The 12393-nt window shown below is 41.8% G+C and overlaps 1 protein-coding gene across 3 annotated transcripts in view; it reads left to right on the top strand.

The window, feature by feature from the left end:
* The window catches only part of bbs9 (Bardet-Biedl syndrome 9), a 175704-nt gene that overhangs the window by 62308 nt on the left and 101003 nt on the right, over positions 1 to 12393 (top strand). For all 3 annotated transcript variants that reach the window (XM_067449415.1, XM_067449413.1, XM_067449414.1), the window contains 3 exons: positions 926 to 1021; positions 2163 to 2335; positions 4161 to 4313. In XM_067449415.1, the coding sequence (XP_067305516.1) occupies positions 926 to 1021; positions 2163 to 2335; positions 4161 to 4313 (422 nt within the window). The remainder of the gene's footprint in view (positions 1 to 925; positions 1022 to 2162; positions 2336 to 4160; positions 4314 to 12393) is intronic.

The raw sequence follows: 12393 nt of genomic DNA, 5'->3' as shown, positions 1-12393 counted from the left end.
CACACACACTGACATCAGCCTGAGGACACTCGCAGAGGATCATGGGTAATGAAGGTGGATCAGCTCACACACCGCAAAAACCATCTATCATTTACACGGTTAGATAAATAGTAAGTGTGACACTATATATTGTTTCCCATCTTAAATTAGCTATTAATGTTGGATGTATAAACCTAAAGAAGAACATTTTTAATTAAAATTATTTGTAGACTTTCACAATAAATGTATGCAAGCAACGAACATACTATGTTAAGAAAACTGCCTTCCAGCCCCAGTGAGAAACATAAAGGGGACTATAGTGAGAAAACTCACCAGAGACTCAAAGCAAACACACAATTCTAGAATTTATACGGCAAGAGAAACATTTAATAAGAATATTCAGTAGACTTATCCATTTTTGCTTTGTCTTTTTATTCTCTGAAATTTTCTGGGGACCCCTTAGAACCTTCTGGAGGAGCCCGGACCCCAGTTTGAAAACCCCTGATCTAGTAAATGCATCTTGATTTAAGAGTTGTTAGATATTTAGACTGGAAACAAGACAACATGACTGAGGAAGAAGAGCATTTGTGGCAGTGTAAATATTAAATAGAGCTGTTGTTCGTCACTCCAGCTGATGTCTGACTGAAGGAGCACAGCACACGATTGCTTCTGGGCATGAACAAATGACAAATCCTGATATGATATGAAGATATGAAGCCTGATTTGAAGTCTTTCCTGAGTGTGGCGCTAGCAACGCCAAGGTCATGGGTTCGATTCCCAGGGAGAGCAAGAACTGACAATAATGTAAAATGTGTACCTTGAATGCAATTTCAGTCGCTTTGGATAAAAGCATCTCCCAAATGCATAAATGTAAATGATATCAGACAAACAAAGTGTGTGTGTCACGTCACTGCGTCCTGAAAGATTCACTGTTTCTGGGTTTCAGATTTCTCTGAGAAGTCGGAGAATAATGACAGCAGTGCTTTGGGCTTCCAGCTCATCACAGGATCCAAAGTCATTGTGCTTGCCTCCAAAACATCCCGTGAGTACACACACACACACACACACACACACACACACACACGTACACGTGCACACACACACACACACAGACACTCACACGTACACGTACACGTGCGCTCACACACACACGCACACGTGTGCGCACACACACACACACACACACTCACACGTACACGTGCGCTCACACACACACACACACTCTCTCACACGTACACGTGTGCACACACACACACACTCACACGTACACGTGCGCTCACACACATACACACACTCACACGTACACATGTGCTTTGTCTCAATAAAACTGAACGAAACTTTTTCAGAAACTATCAAAAATATGCCAATAAGAAAGAAGAAAAACGATATTTTTTATAGTTTCTGAAAAAGCTGCGTTCGGTTTTATTGAGACAAAGGTAATTCCACACACACACACATACACAAACACACACAGACAATAATCTTGTTTTCTGTTTGAATCAAGATTATTTTTCTCACCCCATTGGCAGATTATTTATCTTATTTTAAGCAAAAACTCTCTTCATTTTATTCTCCTCGGAAACAAGAAACAAAGTTTTGCTTGTCCAGTAAATGTTTCTTAATGTAAGAATTTTTTAAGATGTTTGGACTTAAAACAAGACAAAAATACTGAGAAGAGCATTTTTTGCAGTGTATTTCAACAACAAAGAGGTCAGTCAAATCCTCTAATGAAAGTCTTGTTGTGGACCTCTCTCTCTCTCTCTCTCTCTCTCTCTCTCTCTCTCTTTCATTTCTTCTGTCTCTTTCATGAGCGCACATAAACACACACTTTCACACACGCTTCACTGACGCTTCATCCATCATGCGAGGAAGCCTGTGATCTGCTTCAGGTTGTCATGAGCTAATTACAGGTGTGGAGACAGAAGGCTGATAGCACTGCTGTGTGTGTGTGTGTGTGTGTGTGTGTGTGTGTGTGTGTGTGTGTGTGTGTGTGTGTGTGTGTGCTTGTGTGTGTGCTTGTGTGTGTGTGATGGGTAGGTTTAGGGGCAGTGTAAGGGGATAGAAAATACGGTTGTACAGTATAAAAACCATTACGCCTATGGAGAGTCCCCACAAAGATAGTGAACCTGTGTGTGTGTGTGTGTGTGTGTGTGTGTGTGTGTGTGTGTGTGTTGACTCTGCAGAGCGCTACAGGATCCAGAGCGAGAGCTTTGAGGACATGTGGCTGGTGGCCAATGAGCTGGTGCAGCGCTTCGACCGGCACTTCTCCGCCCTCGGCGTCTCAGACTTTCGCAGCAGCTTCAGTGGGCCGCTTCCGCTGCCGGAGTACTTCGAGGCCGTGGACCAACACTTTGAGGTGCGACGCTTCCACACGGCCACCAAACAGATGATCGGCTCCCTGTACATATAGTCAATGGGCGCGTTTACATGCTCGTTCTTAAGCCGATTATGCCCAATAATCCGCCAATGATCATGGTCATGTAACCGCCGTAACCCGTTTTCTTTTACCGGAGTCAGGTCATAAACAGCGTAAGCATAAACCGGTCGACACTGGGAGTTTGTTGCCTCTTATTTTGCGCGGCATGTAAACGCTTTAACCTGCTTTCTGTCGGCTTATTGAAGAGCGCATGTGTGATAGGAGACAAAAACACAAACTTAGAGCAGATTTAACCGCATCCAGACAGAGCGAGCGAGCGTTCTGCATGAAATAAGGACATATATCACAAACACAGACTCCTTTAAGAGCCAGAATATTATAAAGATGTGTTCTCATCTCAGTCAGCAGAAGTAGAAGAGGTTCAGTCAGAACGCTGCATCTGGAACTGATGAGGGATAATATGAGCCGGAAATCTCCCGCTGACTCGCTTTATTAACATCACAACTGACTAACATTAGGAGTACTCTGAGTCAGATATACGGACATTATTATTGACGACACTACAAGGAAATAACCCGGTTTATTAATAAAGTCATGTAAACGCGGTTTACTTGCATTGTCAGATTACTGGTATGCATGTAAAGGGGAAAACTGATTATTTCAATAAGCTGATATTTGTGAGTTATCAGCTTATGGTGTGCATGTAAACGCAGCCACTGTTAGGTGGACACCTCGTATACCAGGGCTATTCAAATCTTGCCCTGGAGGGCCGATGCGCTGCAGAGTTTAGCTCCAACCTTAATCAAACACACCTGAACATGCTAATCAATGTCTTCAGGATCATTAGAAAATCACAGGTGGGTGTGTTTGATCAGGGTTGGAGCTAAACTCAAGGTTTGTGTCTCTTCTGAATAAACGTCCTCAATAAACCCGTCTCTTGCGTGATACCCAGAAACTTTGAATATTCTGCTCTAATATGATTTCTGACCTGTAAGGTGTCCAGAATAATAATCCTCCGCTGTGTGTTAATAGGCCAGAGGAGAACTGAGTCTGGTTTCTCTAAGGTTTATTTTTCTCCATCATGCCCTGATGGAGTTTCGGTTCCTTTGGTCGCCTTTGGCTTGGCTTGCTCAGTTGGGGACACTAACATTATGATCAAAGTTATTCAACTAAATATACAAATAACATTATGAATTAGGTTTTATTTAATTCTATAAACTATAATACTGATCTGCCAACATTGTCTCTCTCTGATAAATTAAAATAAGCTGATAACATCACTGTTTACTCCAGAACGACTGTACAGCCAAATCTAATTCTGCTGCAGTATTGTCCTGTTTAACACTGAAGCTGCTCTGACACAATCGGCACTGGAGAAGAGCGATATAAATAAAGATGATGGATTGATAAACTCTGCAGCACATTGGCCCTCCAGGGCAAGATTTGAGAAAAATATTTATACAAATCTTATTTCTGTTTGGGACGGAAACAAGAAACAAGATTTCAGTCAGAAATAAGATTATTTTTCTCACCCCATTGGCAGATCATTTTGCCTGTTTTAAGCAAAAACTCTCTTCATTTAGATATTATTTTCAACAAAACAAGAAAATATATCTCATGGTTTTACTGATCTAGTAAATGCATCTTGATTTAAGAATATTGAGATATTTAGACTGGAAACGAGACACAATGACTGAGGAAGAAGAGCATTATTTGCAGGGTACCTACCTACTGTGTGTACTGTATGGCATTATATCATAATCATCTGCGTAATGTTTCCTCATTTTTGTGGGAATATTTGCAGCTCCGAGTGAATGCACAGAAGTATCAGGACTTACTGTCGGAGAGAGCGGTCCAGTTCAGGGCCATCCAGCGCCGCCTACTGACCCGCTTTAAAGACAAAACCCCCGGGCCGCTTCAGAACCTGGACACACTGATGGAGGGAACATACCGCCAGGTGAGCGCAGTTACACACACACACACACACCAGAGGCCTGCACTGACTCATGGATCATAAAACCAGTCTCTACGCCGACGACATCCTTCTCTTTCTTCAAGACCCCAGAGCATCAGTACAAAAAACAATTAAACTCATTGACGCATTCTCTAATATTTCTGAATACTCAATCAATTGGAATAAGTCTGCAATTCTCCCTTTACACTCGAACAGCTGGGAAGTGACAGCAGATCCCACTCTGCACTAATTATATTACATATTTAGGGATAAAGGTCTCTGCCAGGCTGTCCGACTTATTTACTCTACATTTCCCCCCACTACTTAATTCAATAGTTGATGACCTGCAGCACTGGATGAACCTCCCACTATCCATCATGGGCAGGATATCCGTCATCAAAATGACAATATTACCCAAAATAAATGATTTATTCTCAATGATTCTGACACAGCCCACCTTACTCTGGTTTAAGACTCTTGACTCTACAATTACTAAATTCTACTGGAAAAATAAGACTCCAAGAATCAAACTTCCAGCACAATGCCCTGGCCAACCAGCTTCAATACATCTACAAATGGTTACATCCCACTCCCTCAGACCACACCTGGTTAGACTTAGAACAACCCATCTGCAAGGATATTCAGATCTCAGACCTCCCGTTCTGCAGTCAGTCAATTAAAAACATCCTTCCTTCAAAGCACCAACAGTATCGTCCAGTCTGACAGCCTGGTGGAAATTCTATCACATTACTGGTTCACCTGTAGCACCATCAATTCGCGCCCCAATTTGGAATAACCCCGACTTCATGGTCAACAAAACAACACTCAACTTTCTCACATGGATAGGCAAAGGTATCTCTCAACTTCACCACATCATACAAGACAAAAATCTGGTTTCATTCTCTTATTTGGTCCAGAAGCACGGCATCGAGAGTAAACACTTCTTAGACTCCCTACAAATTAAATCATCTATTCAAGCAAAAATTAATATTCAAACCACTAACCTGGACATCCCTCCACCAATCCTGGAGCTGATCAACATTCCCCAAAATTATATCTCGTTCAGAAAAAGCATTAAGCCTGCCATGTCACAAATGGGAATCAGACTTCCATTACTCCCGGGGCCGACTTCTGGACCCAAATCTGTAAAAACATCTACCTAATGACAAAAAATAGATATCTACAACTAATACAATACAAGGTACTTCACAGATTTCACTTCACTGCACAATGTCTAAAATGGGGTTTGGTTCTGATTTATGTTCTCACTGCATGCATAATAACCCAGACACATACATCCATGCTGTCTGGCAATGCACTCCAGTCAGCCGTTTTTGGGGAAGTGTCACAGAATCACTCTCTTCTATCTTTGGCTGTCACATCCCAGCAACCGCTTCCCTGTGCATTCTTGGTGATACTACCACAATCAATTTAAGCACCTCGTGCAATAAAACACTGCTAGAAGCACAGACTATCGCCAAGAAAACAATCCTCATGAACTGGAAATCAAGGAACAATATACATATTACTCACTGGAAAAACTTGTTAACAGCGACTCTGGAAGACTTGAGTTAAGCTTTTCTCTGAGAAAAGAACGAAGAACGGCACTGAAGTCATTCTGAAGAAGGGAAGATGTGTTCGGAGTTTAGCCGACCGGATACGGTGAATGTTTAATCTGTCAGCTCCGCTTCACCGTCGTTGCTCTGGTTGGTGTAGCGCTATCCTATCGCGTGCAGAGGGAGTTTGACAGACAGCCGTTTATCCGCCCCTCAGATTGAGCCGTCAATGGGGAGTTTCCAGACCAAACCTCTTGATGTGGTTCTGACTTGTCAAGCTAAGTGTATGTAAGATTGTGGCCAAAACTAGTACTGCATGTGTACACCCCCAAGGTTGCCAGATTGGCTGCAGGAATAGCAGAACGTTTTTAGATCTGCAGCTGTGGGAACTAGAGCAGATCTGGCAACCCCAAACACTACTGACTCCTGATTGGTCGATGGGTGGAGGGTGGAGCTTCAGGCCAAAACACAACATGACATCATCAACATCAGCTGAGGGCAACAACAACTTTATAATGACAATATCCTGCCGGACTACTGCTGGCAGTGATAGAAGAGTTAGAGATGAACATGATTTATTAATGTCTAGAGACATATCAGCGCCATTTTATGATTCTCTGAAATACATTTCTTACACACAGCTCCTTTAAATATATAGGCTACTGGAGATAATTCTAAATGAGTGTTTATGTAATACATTAGCCTATTCCGCACTAAAGCACACACACAAATCTTTCTACATGAATTGTTTATTAATAAACTAGTCATTACCGGCTGCAAAGATGAAGTTGAGGACGCTGACTCACGCACCTAGAGAGGAATGCATGTCATACAGACACTATTTCTTTTTGTTTTTAATTGTTTCGTTTAAAAGTAGACATTTCAAGCTTTCTATAAACACTTTTCTTGAGTTTTGGTTAATTTATTAGGCGGGCTCTAGTCCATAATTAGTGCCATGATTATATTATCTTCTGTATTCGCATATTATTTACTAAATCTAGGCAATTGATTGTTGAAACATGGATCAAAATTAAGATGCAATTTATACAAAACTAAATTCACTTTAAAGAAAGGCTTTCTACAAAACAAAGTGGTCCAAATATTTCCTGATCCACCATGTCTTCCAAACATATTGTGCATCGTGTCCTATACTCATGCATACTGTTCACTTGTCATATCAACAGATGAAATTATAAGCTATAAAAAATAATATAATTTAAAAAAAAAAAAAAATTAATATAGTGCAATACAGGGAATAAAATGTAATGTCGGAGCAGGATTTGAGCGGACTCGTTTTACTCGTTTAGGCACACAAACGAATGTAAATTGAAGACCAAGGCTAGCAAACGTCTCCTATAGACATCATCATGTTGAAATCAGACTAGCACTTAGCCATGAACACAAAAGCCACACCACACACATAGCTTTAATTGGCTTATTTCGTTAGCAAACACGTAACTGTAATTATCAAGTTCTTTGCATTGATTTGTTTTTTACGTTCACATTTAAAAGATTTCATGAGGTTAACTTATACGGTTATACCCTACCTGTGGTCAGTCTGCACACATACAGATCAACATGAGTGTTAGCTGTGGATCCTTTAAATAAAGGTTAATAAAGACCAAGCGTTCGATCTACATCAGACCGCCCATAAATCTAAAACGTTTTTGGCAGTGTAAGCGCACAGTTATACATTATAGATACGATGTTATCCACTATTTAATGGTGATATTTGTCGGAAAAATATGATAATACAAGCAGTAATCGATCACAAACCCGTGGTTAATTCTGGTGAACTGTTTTCCAAAAGCGAGAGCTTACAAAATCTGCAGTAAACACTAGATCATCAACACTAATGTGGACTAGCAGGAGTTACACCCCAAATATACAGAGGCGGACACATACGCAACTTCATTACTAGAGTAAAAGTACTGCTGGTCAAATATTACTCCGCTACAAGTGAAAGTTGTTAAAACTGATTTTTACTGGAGTAAAAGTACAGAAGTGTTTGTTTTCAAAAGTACTTAAGTATCAAAAGTAAATGTCCTTCTTTATGTCGCTGCATTATTGTATTATAGTTGTATAAATGCACATTATGCCATCATGGTTTAAGCCAGTCAGTGACGCTCCATCTGACACACTAGCAGACGACTAACTTAAACTCATTTAAATACTTGTAGAAAAGTTACAAAGCTCTTTATAAAGCTGCTGTCACTTTAAGGCCGAATGCACGGATCCAATACACTGATACACATCTGATATTCTCACACTGTTCACCTTCACTGAAGACAGAATCAACTTTGTTTATGTGAATCCTCCACTAAATGAGCATTTGGACATCCGTCTTCTTCCATTTTGCTCTAAACTATAAATCAGTGTTTAATAAATGCTGTGAAATCATTGAACTTCACGAGACTCTACAAGAGTGATTCCTGAAAGGCTTTCTGCAAAAACCCAAACACCTTTTAAAGAAGAAAAAAATCATCACTGACTTTCAAAGCTGCGACAGAAACGACTTTCCACTTCGAGGACCTTGATAGAAATGTAGTGGAGTAAAGAGGACGATATTTGTCTTTCAGATGGAGTGAAGTTAAAGTCAGAAGATTACAGAAAAAATAATACTCCAGTAAAGCACAGAGACTCAAACAGTGGACTTCAGTACAGGACTCGAGTAAATGAGCTGAGAGACTGTCCAGCTCTGAGTATATATATATAATATTCAGACCCCATACTTAGTGTACATCCTTAGCAATTAGATCTGTTTATGCCTGGGAATAAAACAAGCCACTAAATATCTGTTAACAAACTCTCTCTTTTCCAATTGTGTCTTGCTTGTTGGCATGTGTGTTTTTTTTTTTTTTACTCATCATGTTGTTGTCCTAGAGCTTTGATCCTGATGCATGCGTTGTCGTTCTGCCCTGAGTTTGAGGCTTGGGATGCTTGTGGGCAGATGAGATTTCACTCGCTCATTCCTCTTCAACCTCACTCTCATTCCTGGCATAGAGAGAAAACCCCTTACTTCTAAATTCAGGATCAGCACGACGTGTTGAGGTCTAGAGAGCACCGACTGTCTGAGTTTCCCACAAATGTTTTTCCTTGTGCGAGAGGCGTGTGTGTGTGTGTGTGGGCTTGTTTTTGTGACATATGAGGACACAAATGTGTGTAATGCCATGGGTATGACACAGGTATTACAGGAGAGGGTGAAATATGAGGACATTACCCATGGCCCCACTTTACAAAAGGCTTATAAATCACACAGGAGGAGTTTTTATGAGAAAGTAAAAATGCAGAATGTTTCCTGAGATGGGTAGGTTTAGGGGCAGTGTGTGTGTGTGTGTGTGTGTGTGATGGGTAGGGTTATGGGCAGTGTGTGTGTACATGTTTTTCTAGCCTGGTGGGGATTTCAACCTGAATGCACACAGACTCATGGGGACTCGTGTCACTGTGGCGACCTAAATTGAGGTCCCAATGGGTACAAAAGCTTATAAATCACACAGAATTAGTTATTTTGAAAATGTAAAAATGCAGAAAGTTTACTGTGATGGGTAGGTTTAGGGGCTGTGTGTGTGTGTGTGTGTGAGGGGTAGGTTTAGGGGCAGTGTGTGTGTGTGTGTGTGTTATGGGTAGGTTTAGGGGCAGGGGCAGGTTAAGGGGATAGAATATATATGATTTGTACAGGCAAAAAAACATTACCGTCTATGGTGAGTCCCCAAAAAGATAGTGCACCAGACGTGTGTGTGTGTGTGTGTGTGTGTGTGTGTGTGTGTGTGTGTGTGTGTGTGTGTGTGTGTGTGTGTGTGTGTGTGTGGCTCCCTGTAATTAGCGGCTGAAAGGTGAAGGTGGCCATCCAGTGAATGACAGCTCGCTGCGGGCCCCTGCTCTCATAATGGAGGCCTCTCTCCAGCAGCCTGATTTATTTGAGCCCAAATGGAGTGCTAAACAGGGCTAAATGCTGCTCAACACTGATCCTCCTGTCTACATGAGCTCTGCCATTAATGGCAGCCCTCTGAGATCTGCAGGCATGTGCTTCCATGTACATGTGTCTGTTTGATGCCAGGTTCAAAAGGGACTCTCAGGTACGGCGTGTGTTTGTGTAACCTGTGAAAGGCCTTAGGGAGTTCCTGTTTTTCTTCTGCTGCGTTCCCCCTCTTCATCAGCACTTACACACAGTCACACACGCACAAAGAAACATTGATGTAGGCAGCTTAGATTAGATCTGATCACCAAGCCTTTAAAGCCCAATTGTGCTTGCAACAGCGACTGCCAGAAAATATCATATTTATTTCTCTTTTAACCGCGTTATCGCCCCTTGTTCTGTTTATTAAAAGCGCTGGAGTTTTGTCGTTTGCTGCTTTAATTGGCCAAAATCAGCGTATTGATCAATGATTCGGATTGCGTGTCAAACTGCTGAAATCACGTGACATTGGCGATCCGAATCATTGAATCAGTTCGCTGATTCATAACCGTTTGAATCTTTATTTGAGGATTGAACAAGACAAGAGAAGCCAATGCTGAATAAAGTCGTAGTTTTTGTTATTTTTGGACCCAAATGTATTTTGGATGCTTCAAGAGACTCTAATTAACCCACTGATGCCTCATATGGACTACTGTGATGATGTTTTTATTCCCTTTCTGGACATGGACAGTATAGTGTGCATACACTTGCATACGCTCTCGGACTAAATATAAAATATCTTAAACTGTGTGTGAAGATGAACGGAGGTCTTACGGATGAGGAGCGACATTAGGGGGAGGAGTTAAAGCAACCCTTTAAGCGAGGCTCTGGTTTGGGTCTGAGCCGTTAGCAGAACTCTTGAGGGCCGGCCAGGTTTTGATCCGGTTATGTGAGGTGCTGCAGAAGTCCACCAGAACAGAGCTGGCATGCTCACACACACATCCGGCACGCTGCCAGACACCCTGGGAAAGTGTGTTTTACACACATGGTTTATGAGAGTTTATTCTGATGACGTGAATGACATTCATTGCAACAGAGCGATTTTTATACTTACTGTGCCTGTTCAATTTCTGTTGGGAAAATCCCTTTAAATATTAGTTTCTCCGGAGTCTGTAGAGGGCGTCAGTCAATGAGAGGACACCACGAAATAAAACACATGCTTTATTATTCAGAGGGATACAGTAATGCCATTATGCTGGTGCTCTGAGCATGTGTGGCGTACATCTTACATCTTATATTGTTCATTATAGGGCCCATAACACACGCACACACACAGGTTCTGCAGTCTCGTGTTAATCTGGAGTATCTGTAGAGTCGTGTTGATCCTTCATATCTCACAAGAGTCTTTAGTTAATCATATTTATAAAAGACAGACACACTGAACCGATTCTTTCTGAAAACAGCCGAGTCTGTGGAGGCGTGCAGTGGGTGGAGCTAAAGACACACACAAACACACACACACACACACACACACACACACACACACACACACACACACACACACACACAGAGACACACTTGCTCGACGATTGCCAACAAAACACACACATTTGATGCAGTTTCACTTGCCGCCTGCGGTTTCCACTCATGACCAGAACACACACACACACACACACACATACGCACACAAACACACACACTTCTTAAGTGACATTGTTGATCTCGTGTCTGAACACACAACGCCAGCACCGTTGACGGCTCCCGTAACCCGAAACCAAGCTCGATGATGGACGTCCTCTTGCTCTGTGTGTGTGTGTGTGTGTGTGTGTGTGTGTGTGTGTGTGTGTGTGTGTGCGCCCATAGAAGGAGTTCCACCCTTTATGACGTCACACAGGGCCATACTCTGAAAAAAACTTTCTGAATCCCGAAGGAGTGTGTTTGACACAGAAATACTCCGTCAAATCTCGTGTTTTTAAACTCCGTCCATATTTATCATGAAAATCAGCTCATTAAAGCGATAGTTCAGCCATAAATGAGCCTGTGATGTTTATCTGCAGGGCATCATGGGTGTGTGTGTTTCTTCAGGAGAACACAAATGAAGATTTGTGCTCAGCCGTTGCTCGTATAATGCATGTCAATGGGGTGTATTTCTATGAGAGTAAAACACACACACACATACGGGTCCATATTAAACCCTGCCCAGTTTCTCACACAAACCGATCGTTTCGTGTCTTAAGACATCAATGTGTCTCCGCGAGCCTCAGGGTTTAGTTGTTTATCGGGGCGTTGAGCTGATGCTTGAATATTTGACGTCCGGACTGTTTAATAAAACCGCATACTCTACAGAGCAACTCAAACTCGACACATCCTGGAACGTTTGCACTTTTTATATTAAAATTACAACTTATTTAATGGCACCAAAAACCACAGTGACACATTTCAGAAAAAAACAAATGGAGTGTCTAACTGCAGAAGTAGTGAAGCAGCGTTTGAGTTCCTTCCAGCTCTCCGTCTGACTTATATCTTCTTTGTGAGAAACGTTCCCGATCCGTTAAGTGTTGAGGGCGTCTCCGGAGCTCGACCCCCTTCTATAGGATTCAGGTCTGGACTCCAAAACATTCATCTTTCTTCA

The sequence above is a fragment of the Pseudorasbora parva genome, chromosome 7 (assembly GCF_024679245.1).
Source record: "Pseudorasbora parva isolate DD20220531a chromosome 7, ASM2467924v1, whole genome shotgun sequence".
Classification (NCBI taxonomy): Eukaryota; Metazoa; Chordata; class Actinopteri; order Cypriniformes; family Gobionidae; genus Pseudorasbora; species Pseudorasbora parva.
The sequence above is the reverse complement of the archived record's forward strand: the minus strand, read 5'-3'. Positions and strand labels throughout refer to the sequence as shown.